Source organism: Tyto alba, unplaced genomic scaffold (assembly GCF_018691265.1).
Source record: "Tyto alba isolate M040663 unplaced genomic scaffold, T.alba_DEE_v4.0 Super-Scaffold_8, whole genome shotgun sequence".
Classification (NCBI taxonomy): Eukaryota; Metazoa; Chordata; class Aves; order Strigiformes; family Tytonidae; genus Tyto; species Tyto alba.
In genome coordinates, this window is record NW_024881329.1 from 6,085,815 (window position 1) to 6,101,480 (window position 15,666).

At 37.6% G+C, this 15,666-nt stretch overlaps 1 protein-coding gene across 2 annotated transcripts in view; it reads left to right on the plus strand.

The window, feature by feature from the left end:
- PLEKHA7 (pleckstrin homology domain containing A7) overlaps positions 1-15,666 on the plus strand; it is a 154,680-nt gene that overhangs the window by 85,906 nt on the left and 53,108 nt on the right. For both annotated transcript variants that reach the window (XM_042785212.1, XM_042785213.1), the window contains exons 4-6: positions 895-978; positions 9,073-9,184; positions 14,447-14,551. In XM_042785212.1, the coding sequence (XP_042641146.1) occupies positions 895-978; positions 9,073-9,184; positions 14,447-14,551 (301 nt within the window). The remainder of the gene's footprint in view (positions 1-894; positions 979-9,072; positions 9,185-14,446; positions 14,552-15,666) is intronic.

Below are 15,666 nucleotides of genomic sequence, written 5' to 3' on the forward strand. Positions count from 1 at the left end.
GGACAGTGCTTAGTAGGTATGAGTTTACAGAAATTGTCTTGTATTTTCTATACAATTATTTGAAATGATCAACTTTGGGGAAGAGGGAAGACTACCAGTTTATTTTGAAATAAGCTTTCTTCACTCTAAATGTTTGCGTTATATGAGTGCAGTTACACAGATAGATAAAATAATTGTCTTTAATAGATAGCAATACACAGCAGGTAGCAAAACATTTAGATAGTACTCTGAGGGGAAAGTTAATAGAAAACCCTAATTTTAATTTATCTTAGATGAAATGCTAAATGATGTTGTTTTATATGTCATGCATCTGAACAAGTAAGGTTATATATGATCCTCTGCATAGAGGTGTAAAGAAAAGCCATTGAAGAAGTACTCTAGTAGAGAAAAAAAAAAGCATGCAACAGATTTCTTCCACAAAATCTCTCTCTGTGATCTCATTAAATATTAAAAATTGTGTAAAATGTTGTTCAGCAACTTTAAAAATTATTTTACTGGTTCTGTTTTGTGAAATTTACAGAAATACAAATCAATAATTTATGTTGTGTAATTTCTATGTTATGTTTAAATAATCTGGTAGCAGTCAGGTGTAATTACTCATAAATTCAAGTGCATCTCCCTAACTAAGGATTGCAACTAGTTTTCTTTTAAGACATTAACCTGTTTAATTATTAACTGGTACAGTGTGCCATAGGTAAAGTCAACAAGAATGCAGGAAGGAGCTGAAAATATTTTTGGCTTGAAAAGTATCTCAGACATATGTTTCATTTCTGGAATAGCAGCAGCAAAGCATCAATATAAACAGTTCTGCCTTTTATAGATAATAGATATATTTTACTGAGTTTAGCAATATTAATTTATTCTTTCTTTTTTTCTTTTTTTTTTCCTTTTCAGCCATAATCAGCAGACCACGTCATTTAGACATCCTGTGACAGGACAGGTTTCTCCAGAAAATATTGAATTTATTTTGCGAGAAGAGTAAGTAGTTTTTATACCCATGTCTGGAGATCTAAAACAGTAACACATTTACCTGCAGAAGTTTAGTAGTTTGACAGTTCTTCTGGTATTATAACAAAAATGTCATAGAGATGGTTTATGCTTAAAAATGTAATTCTCATTGTGATGGTGTGGTTTTGACTCCAGTACTGTTCCATGTTAGGGCTTGAGAAAAAATCTTAACCAAATATTTAAAAAAAACCAACTAAACAAAACCTCCAAAAATAAACAAACAAAAAAGGCAATATAAATAGGATACTGAAACAACAATGCTTTAGCCTTATATAAATATCAGATATATAAAACATAAATGTAAAATGGCTTTAGAGGAAACGGGAAGGTTTGTACTGAAATTGAAATACACAAAACATTAGCAGTTTCCAATTTAATTCCTTAGTTTTCTTATGTTTTAGATTTCCTACATTCTCGGTCTTGGGCTGGTGTTTATTAAAAAATTTTAATTAGGCATTCCTCAATTTAATCTAGAGAAATAGAATCATATATACTAGTTTCCAACATATTTTATCGTGATTGTTTGATTTTTAAGAAAAAAGAAAAAAAAGAAATGCATGTGTTTGAACTGGTGTGTCTAGGCATGTCTTTGGTGTTGGTTTGGATCATTCCGTTTCAATGTAGGGTTGAACCACTCCTTTCATCCTTGCTGTGCTCTAGATTGCTCCTGGAATCCCTTCTGTAATGGGATGACTGGATATCTCCCCTGGACAGAGCCTAGGAGGAAGTTCTACATCACTTCTAAAACCGCTCCAAAGGACAAGAGGGATGGGATGACACCAGATAGCTTTTCCTTTTCCAGCCTAGTCTTCCAGCAGTGTTTAAGCAGTCTCTAGCCCTTTGTGCCTCACAGAGGCTGGGCATCATGTTGTAATGGCCTGGATGTGGTGTTTTATGTGGCTGCCCACATGATTTTGAACACTTCATGTTGCAGATTACGTGACATTTCATTTCCTTTACATTTAATTTAAAGCAGTGTATCATTAAGAAAACTAAGGCGCAAGGAAGGGCCATGTGAGATTCCCAAGAGACTGAGGCTTTTCTGGCAATGTCTTCTGTTGTGGACTTGAAAGAAGTAGAGCATGACTGTACAGCCCTCTGCTCTGAGCTTCTGGTACAGCCCTGAGAAGTGCTTCACAAACAGTTTAAAAAAACCAACCAACAGACTAAAACCAGTAGCAACAAAAACCCAACTGAACAGCTGCCCTCCCCCAAGCCCAAAGCGAATCCAAGGGCCAGTCCTGTGTTAAGGCCCCTGCTGAGAACCAGAACGTTGAATGTATTTTGCAGTATGTGGGAGAGGCCTGGGTTAGGTTCACAGACAGTAGGACCGCTGCTGAGCTGGAGGTCACCCCGGGTGTCCCGTGGTACGCGGGTGGCTTGCTGCTCGGGAGGGGTTTGCCTCATTACAGGCATACATCGCGCTGCTCCAGGTCATTTAGTGAGGGGAATGGGTATCTTGCAGTGGAGCAAATCTCAGAGACGGTATGGACAATCACCACTGTGCATCTGTGTTCCAACTTCCACTCATTAATTGATTTTTATTTAATCTGTTGTAAAGATTCCGTCGCGGTGAATATAAAGAAAGCTTGTACGTGTGTAAGGGAGGATATACCCAGAGTGCCTCTCTGGGTTAATCACACATCCCTGGGCTGTCACTGGTTTTGTAATCATGGTAGCAAATAAAATGTTAAAAGCAGAACTGAAAGAACGACTTGCTGGTGGCACATGTTTTTAGTGATCTTTTGTGTATGTTAGAAACTTTTTTGGAAGAGAAATTAAGGTGTTTTTTTGGAGGGCAGTCAGATGAACAGTTATAACTTGTCATCTCTTGACTTCAATTACAGTGAGATGGTAGCAAAAGTGGGGAAAAGATTTTAAAGTGTAGTAGAATTCATAGAGACAGGTGGTTTTTATTCTCAAAGAGGAGGGAATGACTGGAGGGATATAGAGAGGAGTATACGTTTGTTGTGACTACTCAGGAAACAGTCTTTGTAAGAACATTTTTCTAAGCTTTATTATTGGCCTGAAGTACATACAGTGTTTTTAAAACTAGATGGTTTTAGTATATCAGTTAAAATTGCTTTACGGATGTCATTTTCAAGTGTGTGGGATGCTCTGGTTTCCTTCAGTTTGTACCGCTTCTGTGCAACAGTGTGGGTTTTACACAGATGCTGTTCATCATGGTCATATCTGAGCTCCTGTCAGACGACGCTGTTGGCGTATGTGGGTGTCTGTGCTGAAACCAGAGGGGCTGTTAGCACCTCCCCGTCTTTGGGCCTAGGAATCCTCATGGGGCTGGGCCGTGTTTTCAGTTCTTTTCCCTCAGGCATCAAGGATTTGTATGGAGTTGGTGTTGCTGATAGTGTATTAGTTGAGAATCCGTGTTGTAGATCATCTCTTGGTATGAAATGACTGTCACAGACAGGACACAGTCAAAGATAGTCTGGGTTTGCATGGTCTGTGGAAACTTTCCATCATGGACCAAGAGTAATTTTTTCTATAGCTAAGAGTCCTGTCTGAAGTAGTAGCACTCTTAAGGGTTTCATAAAAGGCAATTTATTCTTCAGTGCTCTTGTGACATGATTTATTACTTACTGATTGATTTTAAGATTAGGGCCAAAGCCAGGGTTTGTCACCAGACATTGACTGGGAGCTAGTGTGGAGACCTAAGCACAAACTTGTTCAGGCTGCCACAGATGTATCTGTTAAAAGAACACATTTAACATCTGAAAAGTAATCTACAGTAATCTAGAAATGATGAATGTATGGACTGCTTTGGCCATTTCTCATCCAGGAAGCAATGTTCTGGCAAGAAGATTTGAAAAGTTTTGGAAAATTATGTCAGTAAATGGTGTAATCCTAGCTTGATTATGAGTCAGTTATGAACCAAACACCCTTGCCTCACTTGGTCAAATGAGAACTGGATACTGTCAGTCGATGGCTGAGACTATATTTCACCAGTCTTTTCTCAAGGCATTTACCCTGTTAAACAATATCACATCAATTTTGCTGTTTAAGCCGAAATTTGATTTCCTCAACTCCGCTGTAACTGGAGGATAAAAACAAATAGTATTGCCTGGAACCCATAACTTTTAAATTACATTATCTTTTGATCCTTATGTTATTCCTTCTTCCTAAAGGTGTTCTTACTTAGATTTTTTTTTTTTTTTAATTGAGAAATAGTGATTAATAATTCCTTATTTCCTAACACATTCTTAGCTGAGACCACTGTCAAATAGCCACCTCTTGTTCTGTTTCTCCAAGCTTAGCAGCTTTGATCACTTAGCATGTGGGAATTATGTTCTGTACCTTTCACAGCCCTGTTTGAGAGCTAGCTTTTCTGTATGATGCTTTTAGATTTGTCTTTTTTCTGATGGAGTGGTTGCTTATAGGTGAATGTAGTATTCAGCGTATGAGCTCATTGTTTTTTATAATAATTTAATTGTCCTTTTTCTTCTCTATTCCTTTCCTAATAATTCTTAACATACTTTGGCTGCTGTGACTCCTTGTGCTACAATTTGAAAATATCCTTTCCTCAGATTGCCAGTGTTGTTTTGAGTGATAAAAGCTGCAGAGATATTTTGAGTTTTTTCCTCCTTTGAATTAGTTTTCTGTTGTTGACACTGAATTCAGTTTGGGATTGTATCTTCTGGTTACTCATATCTGAAGATGATTTTTCTGTCTCTTCCTGTCCACATTTCAGATTTTGTCCATAATAATTTTTGTCTTCTGTTGACTTGGTCACCTCACAGTTTTCAGGATCACCTCTAAATAGTTTGAGCATCTTGGCTGTATAGGAAATCCCTCTGGTAGCCTCCCTCCATTTCACAATTCACAACCGTTTCTTGATTTCTGTGCTTTACTTTCATGTTTTTAATGAACCCTTAATCTACAAAATGACCTTTCCTGAATGACCAATGGAGAAATGAATATTAATGAAAAGTCTTCCAGACAGGTGTTAGATCTAATTTAACCACATTTTCTCTGGAAAATCTATGATAGAATTACTTAGGCTTGAATTACTTAGGGTGGATGTACATAATGTTTAGATTTCTTCTCTCTTATCTTTCTTTAAATAACAGTTCTTTAAATAATTGTATGCAGAAAGGAAGAACCAGGCACTAACAACATGTATCTAACTGTATCTGTTGCTAAACACTAGTAGTTGTGTATTAGAAGGTTTACAATATATTTGTGATGGTAATATGTTTGCAATGACAAGGTAGTACTTCAAAGTTAAAAAAGATAAGACAAACATAAATATAGAAGTACAGGGGGGGAAAAAATAGTGTATTTAATCCAATGAATCTTATCTTCTTTTCTGCCTGTTTTTTGTGCAACTGATAAAGCCTGTGTATCACCTCTGGGGAGAGAGCCATCTTATTTTATCTATTGCGTTTGGTTACTATAGCAGCAAAATTATCTTGTGGAGAGAAAGGAGGAAACCCAAACAACCCCAAAATAAGTATCTTCTGTGTTTACTTGTATAGAAATACTAGGACAGGTGATTTTGTTTATCTAGCTGAATAGGAGATTTATTAGTATTAGAGCTAAATTGACGTGATGTTACTGAATTGTATTTGGTACCGACAAAACAAACTTTTTAAGTTGCTTGTATGAATGTGAGTCTTCTAAGTCAACTAATCTTTATGATTCTGTAGAGAAAAGGAATGTATTCTGTTGTGAGTATTGCATTTTCAGTATGGGCTACTGGTGTAATATTTTTTTTTTTTCGTTCAGTGTTTTTTGTTTGTTTGGGTTTTTGTTTGTTTTTTAATAAACCAAATATTGGCCATGTAATTCTTTTAGCTGGTAAATGTGATTTCTGTAGACATACTAGCACTGCTTAAGTAAAGCAGGGAGCTGTTTGACAGGAGATACTATACAGAGTGTTGTTTTCAAGTATTTTGAATAGATTTATGAAGGACTTGAGCTCCGAATGCACATACTGCGATTGTATGTGTGTATGCTCATCCCTGGGGGAGGCAGTAAGAAAAGTATCCTGAAAATAGACAAAAAAATCTCACTAAAGACAGAGGGGGTATCTTGGAAACAGATATCATCAAACATCTTCAGTAATAGTGATTTTGAACTAATGTTTCTGAATGCACAGAGTTAATGCTATAGTCACTTATTTTTAAAGATGAATCTGTAAATATTATTAGGACAGCTTTAACTCCATTAATATGCTGGGATGTTTCAGGTAATTCTACATATTCTGCATATTGTTATTTTCTTTGAAAAACAGAATGAGTATTAATTAGCTATTAAGATACCTGAGTTTCATTATGTTCTGATTTCATGCAACAAATCTATTTTATCCTTGAAATACTATATGGAAATGCTTAAATTAATTTTCAGTATTGTTTGGTGTTTTCTGTTACATCTCAGGTACAGAAAGTGTAGATCACCAGTGTTTGCTGTCAAAGTTTTTTGGTTTTTGTTTTTTGTTTTTTTTGGAACAACAATATATTTTCTCTTTTGATGGACTGACTTTCTCTTTTGTTGGCAATTCGAATTCTTCCACATGGCAAAAACCTCACATTTTTTAAAAAATATTTTTTTGTCCTTGTGAATTTGAAGTTCATCATTTATCTTGGTACTACTAGCAAAGGAAAGCTTGATTTATTGGCAGTGATCACTTCCAGTAGCAAGTGGAAGTGAAATCGCTAAATGGCCGCATTATAAATGCTTAGAAATTTTGCATTTATCATTCTGTATTGCATTATGATTTTCTGATATTGATGGTCTTGTTAAAAGCTTATCTTCTTCTGTAGTTAATCTATTTTTTTTTTAATTAAAAACTGCAGTATGTTTAAGCTACTATGAAACAGTATCTCGTGGAATAGTGAAAATTTGTCCAATCTTAGCTGAATTTGTAGATTAAAATCATTCCTCTGCAGTTATTTCTTTTTCCGTATTTATGTTTTTATTGGAAAAATTGCTTCCAATTTGTTGAAACTTAAGCTTTATTTTTAATTTTTGTCTTTCCTGAGAAAGTTAGTTCTCTATGAAATAGCTGCGCTATAAAACAAAGGAACATAATCTAATCAGATGATCTGTAGTCTAAACAGCCTACAGATTTTCTGAACATGTCTGTTATGTGCTCCCCTCTTCCCTCCATCTCCTCCTTTCATCCCTCCTCGCCCCAGTGAGTGAGTGGACGACTGTCCTGCAGTACCAAACTCAATAGTTTGTGGTGTGGATGTTGTAGAGAATCTAAACCTCAAGGGAGGAAGGGAAATTTTGTGTCTTCTAAGTCCAAACATTTTCCTTGGGTGTGTTTTGTGTTTATACTTTTGCAGCTCATCTTTAGTGGCCTTCTTAGTGATATCACATCTAATACTTCAGATTAATTTTGAGGAAGCAGTATAGAAGACTCACACCTCTGTTAGTGTTCCTCCCTCACTGAAATACCTACTCTCGATTTTGTTGCCTCAAGCAGGGAAATGGAACCTTTTTGCTAAGTGTGTATTAGGAAACGGCAAGTAAGGTGCAGGCACATTGTAAGTCTGCATTTTCTACCCGTTTTGAAAGTTTTATAGAGTGGGAACGGAACAAGCAAGAACAGAGTCAAAAGTAGATGATAAAACTGGCTGATCAACAGAAATAGCTTAGTCAGGCAGCATTATATATGGGAAGTGTCCTAATCTGCTCTTTGCTGAAATTGGATATTCTGAAAGCAGATTAAATGCTGAAGTAGGATACCTGGTTCATAAGAGGTAAGGCAAATTGACTCAAACTGATGTGATGAAGCTCTCATGCATGAAAGGTTGGCCAGGGATTTTAGGGACTTGCTGTAGTTCATTCTTGTATATTGGACCTGAATTCACATATAAAAGCTAGAAATAGGGAATTTATGCCAGATAAGGGAGGCATATAAAGGAAATGGGATCAAATTTGTGTTACTTCCTTGCAAGCCTAATTGAAAAAGAAGGGCACAAATGGAAAAATGTATTTTCCCTGACACCAAATCAACTAGAAAAGCTATTGGACAGGTAATTGTTCAGGTTGAAACTGAGGAAGAGAGCAATGGTGGCAAACACCTTGTTCTCAGTTAAACCCTTTTTGAGCTACTGTAAACGCAAACTCTTCTCTGTTCTTATGAGTGATAACTGCTCATAATTACTCTGTTCTCGGTGTCCTCTGTTGTGTTCAGAATTGGATTGTATTCCACTGGTAGCAACTATAATGTTTGGTGTGGCTTTTTTTTTTTGCTGATGATTTCTGAAAATACCGCCTATGGGTTTAATTCATAAGTTGGTGTTGAGCTTGGCTGCCGAGGCTTCTCTTCACAAGCTGCATATGGGATTCCACAAGATTTTGCACTTTCGTTTATCGTCTCATTTCTTCATCTGAGCAGCTCTACTGAATTCTTACTTGTTGAACAGGTTCATATTGTAGGATTGGTCTCACCTATGCTATAAATGCGTATCTGCATCTGAGCTAGTTATGAAGATTCCTTGAATCTTAGCATGACTCAAAAGATACTTATTTCTAACAGTATCTGCCATGAATTACACCATTTTACTTAAAAGGTATTTTAATAATATATTGTAGTATGAATCATATTTTGGGCAGATTCAAAGATCTAACATTAAGTTAGTGAAAGATCTAACAGTAGACTAGTCTCACTTTCATTTTAAGTAAGAAGCCTGTTATTGTAAAGTGCTGACTCCTATCCTTCCCTCACCAGTACTGACTTTTTCACATGTTTGCAGCCAAGCCTCTAAATTGGGCACAATTTAGCTTCTCTGCATTAGCTTTATCTTCTCTGAATGCTCTTTGTTCTATCTTGATTCTCTGTTGGATTTGCAGACAATTTGGCAGGTTTCTTCCTCTTGATACATAGACAAATACCAATCATCTGATCTCACTGGCAGCACCTGCTTGAGAAATACCTGAAATCAAAATAATAGGGGTGGTGCAGAAGCATGGGAAATGTTTGACTAGCTTGTCATTCATTTGTTCACTGTGAACTGTGAATCTTAAATATAAAAAGACAAAGCTGACTGTGTGAAACGATGTGCTTTAGATTATCTGTTTTTATTTGTTTTCTAGACAGAATTCATCTATGTCCAAGCAACAAATAAACCAAAGACCTTCAAGCATGGTCAGTGAAACATCCACTGCAGTAACTACATCTGCTGTTGATACAAAACCTGGCTCTAAGGTAAAGGAAAAAGGCTATTATTTCAGCTTGATGATTAGAACTTCCCTTGTTTTAAATCCAATACTCTTTTAATGCTGATTTTAATAGGGCCATGGCTTTAGCTTATAATTCTAATAACTTACCTCAAAGGAGAGATAATATCTTCTACCCAGGCAAAAACCCTTTTCCATCATAGGAGCACCGTATACCCACATTACAGTGTTGAATTATAATTTGAAAAATAGTGATTATTGTGGCATGGAAACTTTGAGAGGCTTCTTGTGAAAGGAAATAATTATATGTAATACAAGTATTTTAACAAGTCTTTTGATAGTCCAGTGTATATGGCAGAAAGTGCTGCAGAATACGAGGAATTGTAATTTGCAGTTCTCACTTTTCCATGAAACCATGATGTTCTTCCTCTTAGTCACAACTTAAATCTTTTTCTGCCATCACTGTAGTGTACAGACAGTGCAGACACCAAGTTTACACACAGAATGTTTAACAATAGAAAAACTCATTATTTGTCATTGACAAAGGGTCTGTGTTTATTATTGCACGAAAATATAACAAAGCACTGTACTTGAAGTGTCACCAACTATTTTAATGCTTCTTTGACCTTACAATAAATTACAGTACAGTTGGATAAAAAGCAAAACAAAACTGGAAGAATTAGCAGAGACAAGATGGATTTCTTAATTTTGCCTGTAGTTTTTAAACTTCTCAGATTTTTTTTTTTTTCAAAGACAAAAGTGTGAAGCCTGTTAAGTAATTGAGTTGAAGAAAGAACTATGCCAAATTGGTTGCAAAGATACTTTTGTTGAGTTGGAATCACTTAAAATATTTTTTCTACTGTTTGGATATGCTTCAGTGAGTATTGGAAAAGATTAAAACAATTCCATGAAAAAAAAGGTTTTTTAAATTATTTTTTTGGATCCAAAGTGTATAGGTTATTGGACCAACACAGAGATCGCCATGCGCCAAATCTCAAGAATGCATTTATCTTTGAAGTGCTAGATGAAATTATCACTGAAAACAGTAAATTTAGTAGGTTACCTGAATTACTTGATACATTTCTTTTTGATATTCAAACAGTTGAACTTACTAAAGTACTTGGGCATTTGTGTTTACTGCATTTATCCTCTTTATTCTGATTTTTTTTTTAAGCCAGCATGAGAGGCAGAAGGCTGATTTTTTCACTCCTAAACCCAGCAAATTTAATGGGGACCTGATACTGTGCTTTGAGCTGGGGATTCCTCCAGTGACACCATTGGCTTTAAGCTACCCAGGATCACACTTCTGCCAAAAAGTGTGCATCCTCTGTCCCCTGCTCCTGCTGCTTCCCCTTGTCATGTGTTTGCGCTGGTCTAATCAGGCTTTGCAAAACAGTGAGATCAAAAAGGGTGACTGGATACGACTCACAGGGCCACCCACATGCTGGAGGCGAGTTCCCTGGAGATGTCAGAACCACACAGCAGAAGGTGAGGGTAGGGCTCTTTCCATCACAGCTTGGAGAATATCCAGAATCACGTCCCAAAACTTCAGTTAATCTGTTTTTGGCCTCTGCTTCTATTTTGTTTGCAGTCCAGTGTAAGTGTAGCCATGCTTGCTTTTGGGGCATGGAGTTGAGGGGATAAAAAGCAAAAGGGCATGCTGATGAACTACAGTCGTTCTCTGTCCCAAAGATCTGCTTGTTCATAGCCAACTCAATTACATTATTAACCACATTAAAAGCCATTTATATTGATTACAAATGAAGGATATGGAGGAATAAAGATCTGTTTCAGTTTGAAAGTAAGGTACACTTGGAATTTAGTCTATTAAAGCATCTGATGGTGTGAACGGAAGCTTGTAAATGTTACTGTGCTACACAGTACTTTGGCCAAGTCAAAAGTATAAAAAATAGTAGTTTAATGTATTTAGTGCTACCTACATTTTGAGTGTATGTTTTGGATGGATTCTGCGCAAGAGTAGTAACTGAATTGTTGATGACACTGATAGTTGCTGGTATTTTTCCAAGATGAACTGATGAGGTTTACAAGTAAATAAAGATCATGTCTAGCAGTGGAGAGAAACAGGCAGTGGTGCCAGGTGTGTGATGGTGCCAGCTCTGTGGGACTGTCTGGAGCTGGGGTAAACACAGGTTTTGGTTCAGGGCCATTGTGGGTGAGTGCTCAATATTAACAGAAGGAATTTCTGAGAGTTTGTTTTTCATATCTGAAAAATAAGGATGTGCTCTAATTTTCTTAGAGATACTGAAAGGATTAATGAGTTCGTTTGTTAGTGAAACATTGAGATTTTTTGAATGGAAGAGTTTGACTTAAACAGGTGGGTTTCTTTGTGGGCTGGCTTGTTGGGCTTTTTTAATTCCCTGTAGATTGAAATTTACGTATGCTCTTATGTGTATATATTTGCATATTTTTACCAAGATAGTCTTCCATTTTCCTATTTACAAAATCTGTTCCAAATGAAAGGTTGTCTACATTTTTTTTTTTTTTGACTGTCCAGTTTTACAAAAAAGAATAATTATGTTTTGCAATTAAGTTAGCAGCTTTCCTCCTCAGCTAGAGGCTACTGTAAGGAAGATGACACAGTGATGAAAAGGGATTTCAGAATTTGGCTCTTGACAATTTTTTTTTTTTTTTTTTTTTTTGCGAAAACTTATGAGTCATTCACAAACAAGCTAGAGTAAGAAATGTACTGAAGTCAAAAGCAACTTCTTTGTCTTCAGTGACACAGGCAGCTGCTCTGACCTGCATTTTTCAACACACAACAATGGTATCAGAATATTTTAAGTTAGGAAAAGACTACTGCTGTGTAGATAAATAGTTTTAAAAAATATACCTTTTCTTTTAAACTAACTTTTTATTTTAGCCAATGGAAGCAAGGTGTGACATTCAGTATCTGTTATGCTTTGTTGTATTCCAGAGCAGAGTGAGATGATTAATACTACAGATTATATGAAAATTTTAATTACATAAAGCAGCATCAAGTTATTTTTTGTTTCTGTTATGGGTGTTGTATTGTATACAGCCTTGAGAAAACTTTTCCCCCTCCTGTGTAATAGAAATTGGTCTTTTGACCAAGGTCAAGGATGGCTTTTCTACATTGTGGTCTGCCTTTTTCTTTAAACTAAGCCAGACCAGAGGATCAAAGTTCTTGATCACTGACAGGAGATCTGATGAAAAAAATAGATTTAAATGCTGCTGTAAGGCTAGATCAGCTATACTTTAACTGTTCTCAGTTCCCCTGCCCATCCCAGGATAAATATGAGAAGGAAAAATTACGAAACTGAATTCTGTGCATTTTGTATTTTGATTTCTGTTCAGGTGCAAAGCATAGATTTTTGACATTTGGAGCCTTAAACATTTTGGGCCTCCTTATTTGTCATCATCCTTGTAATGTAGTTGTTGCGCTTAACATTTTGCAACAGTGCTTTTAAAATCTTGGCTGAATTGATTACTTCTCTTTTTTTTTTTTTTTTTGAAGGAAAATAAATATAGCTTGACTTGATGATCAGACGATCATCCAGAGCTTGTCTGTCCTCTGATACATCTTTGTGTGTTTGTTTAAAGTGATATCTGGACACTTGTTCACAAGTTACCTTTTGAAGTATTTTCAGTAACAAACACAAAACACCTGGCATCTTGTTTCATCCTTCCGTTAGCGTCGCACTTGCTGCTTGTGGGTCTGCGGGTGGGTACCGGGGGGGATTCGGGGGTCAGCACCGAGGCGCCGTGTTTGCGTAGAGCTGGAGCTCTGCCGCCGTCACCTGGTGCCCCGGCACGGGCAGGGCCGAGGGGCGGCCTGGCACACCTCGGCCCCTCGGCCCGCGCTCGCCCCCGGGAGCTGGGCTGCTCTCGTGCAGACCCTCACCCGGGTGCTGCTCCGAGGGAAGCGCCCGTGCTTGGCGCTCCTCCTGTCTCCCCAGTGTTGGGGCGTTTCACAGATATGACCGCCACACGCAGCTCCCCCGACTTGGCAGCAGGGCTGAAAGCAGCACGCTGCTTCCTGGGAAACAGGCCCTGGGGAAACTACCTCGTCAAATCTGCCCTTTGATGTGTCCTTACAAGTGTAAAATCTACGTTGCTGTTTTATATGCTATTGCACCAAAGAAAAAGTGGATTTTTTTTTTTTTCTTTTTTTCACTGATTATTGCTATTATCTTAATCCTGCATTCAGAGGTGCATTTATGTCTACTGAAATGTGTGAAATTTAGTGCAGGTTGGTAAAGCCTAGCCTCAAAAGGAACAGAATCCATTTATAGTTATCATACATTGCTAGACTGCTTTATTATCATATATGCTGTCTTCCAGTCCAGATGTTGTCTGACTGGCAGAAGCGGTATGCAGAGATATTTTTATGATGTCATCCCTTGCATATGACGAATGTGCTGGTTTCCAGAGCTGCTGTTTGTCTGCAGCTGACAGAGCATCAGTTCCCTGACCAGCTGAGAGGAGAGATTCCAGCAAAAGAGAGACTGGGAGCAGCAGTAAGGGTGGTTTGTGCACCTCAGGTTCGGTTCCTAACACAACTGCAGTAGCAAGCTCTGCTGAGAGGGGAAGAGAGCAGGCAGATGATTCATCCAGAGATTCTCGCTGTCTTTTTCACAGACTGATAGGCTTTCCTTGTTTGTTTTTGAAATAGTTTTGTCCATGTGAACCAAAGTGGAGGTTGCAGTAAAACACAAATCATTACCTACTCTTTGTGATTTCCACTTACTGCCATCTAGGTCTCTTCCTTAGCAGCATCACTCAGTCATCTCCTTTTGTTTGCAGGGTCAAAGTCCAAGCATTTTTATTAAACTGTCAATGTTTGAATTTAAACAAGAAAGGAAACAAAAAACAATAAATAATAATAATAAAAATAAAAAATATAAAACAAGCAATGAAGAGCACGAGTAGGATTCATGTGCATAAAGTCCTGTGTATGTGTAAGAAGCTTGTACCATTTTGCAGAGACACTTGCATGCATCTCTTGTAGTGCACTCAAAAATACTTCCCAAGCACCCTGAAACTTCAGCAGTTCTTCCCTTCTGACTTGAGTCACCAGTGCTCCTGCTGTTCAGCTGGGAGTTGGCAGACGGTTCTGGCACTGGTATGTTGATAAAAGTGGAAGACTGACTTTGCTATGTTGTAAATATCGTTGTCTATTTATTTGCCCTTGAAAGTGCTATAAATACTTTATTACTGTGTAATAAAGTAAGAATTATTGCAGTGAGGTTATTTGTAATATGAAGTTAGTCTCAGTACAGTTTAAAAACCAATTCTACATTCTTTACAGTTTGTGAAGGCTGGAAACAAAGTTCATAGTTTTGGAAAGAGGGAACAAGCTATCAGGAGGAATCCAAATGTTCCTGTTATAGTAAGAGGCTGGCTACACAAACAGGTATGCATGTAATCATCTGTTTCTGTTTGTATACTTCAGTACAATCATAAAGCAAAAATAAGTGCCTTCCAAGTAAATGCAAAACCAGAAGCTTAGATGTTGGTGATGCAGGGCAGTGCTGGGTACTCCCACAAGCTTCTGTAATGAGGGGCTTGTGCTCAGCAGGTGTGAAAACCAAGTTTTATGTGCAGGTTTGATTCAGAAGTGGAAACAGTGATAAATGGGTGTCACCATCATGGTTAAATGTTGAGGCTATAACTTTGTTGTCTAAATCTGGTTATTTTCCCAGATTTTTATGGTTATTTCATTATAAAACATCCTGCTGGCTTGCTGCGGTGCTGATCTCAGTCTCCCTCAGAATGTACTATAAGCCCAAGGTTGGCTGTGAACGCTTTTTTCCATCTGCTTGCTTATGCCCTTATATCCTGATCAAAGGCTTAATTCCAACCCGTATGCCTTTGTTCTCCAGAAGCAGGCGGGAGAAAATGGAGACAGGGACCTGCTCACCACACATTGTCATCACCAAGACCAGTGTCCCAGCAAAGGCTGGATTATAGGATTTCATCCAACAAACAGAATTTTACAGCTGCTCTGTCTTGAACTCTTATGCTGACAGAAGCACATCCTTGAGTGCAAAAAAGTAAAGCAAGCTGTTTGTTCTACGAGAATACTTCCCTGCTTCTAATTTGTCAGTCAGCGTCCCTCAGATTATCACCAGAGATCCAGCAGCTAGGTTTAGGGATGAGCAGGAGAAGGCTGAAATCTAAGGCTGACAATTAGGATTCTGCATATACAGGAAAGCGAAACTGCTGACAGCCATCTGCTTCCTCCTGTGTCGAGAGCTCTATTCTGCTACCAACTGTTGATATCCGCTACCCAAGTCCATTAGTTTTCAGGACAGAACCAGAACTCAGACACAGTATGTGTTGATAGCATTGTAACATGAAAAAGGAAAGGGAAGAAAATCCTTGCATACTTAATATGACTGCAGAAAGAAGGAGGGAAATAGTATATCCAATATTCCTCTAGCTGTTTCTTTCTGTCCTCTTACTTCTACTTGCAAGCACTTAAAGCCTGAAGATACTTTATATGCTTCTGGTCTCATCAAAGCCTAC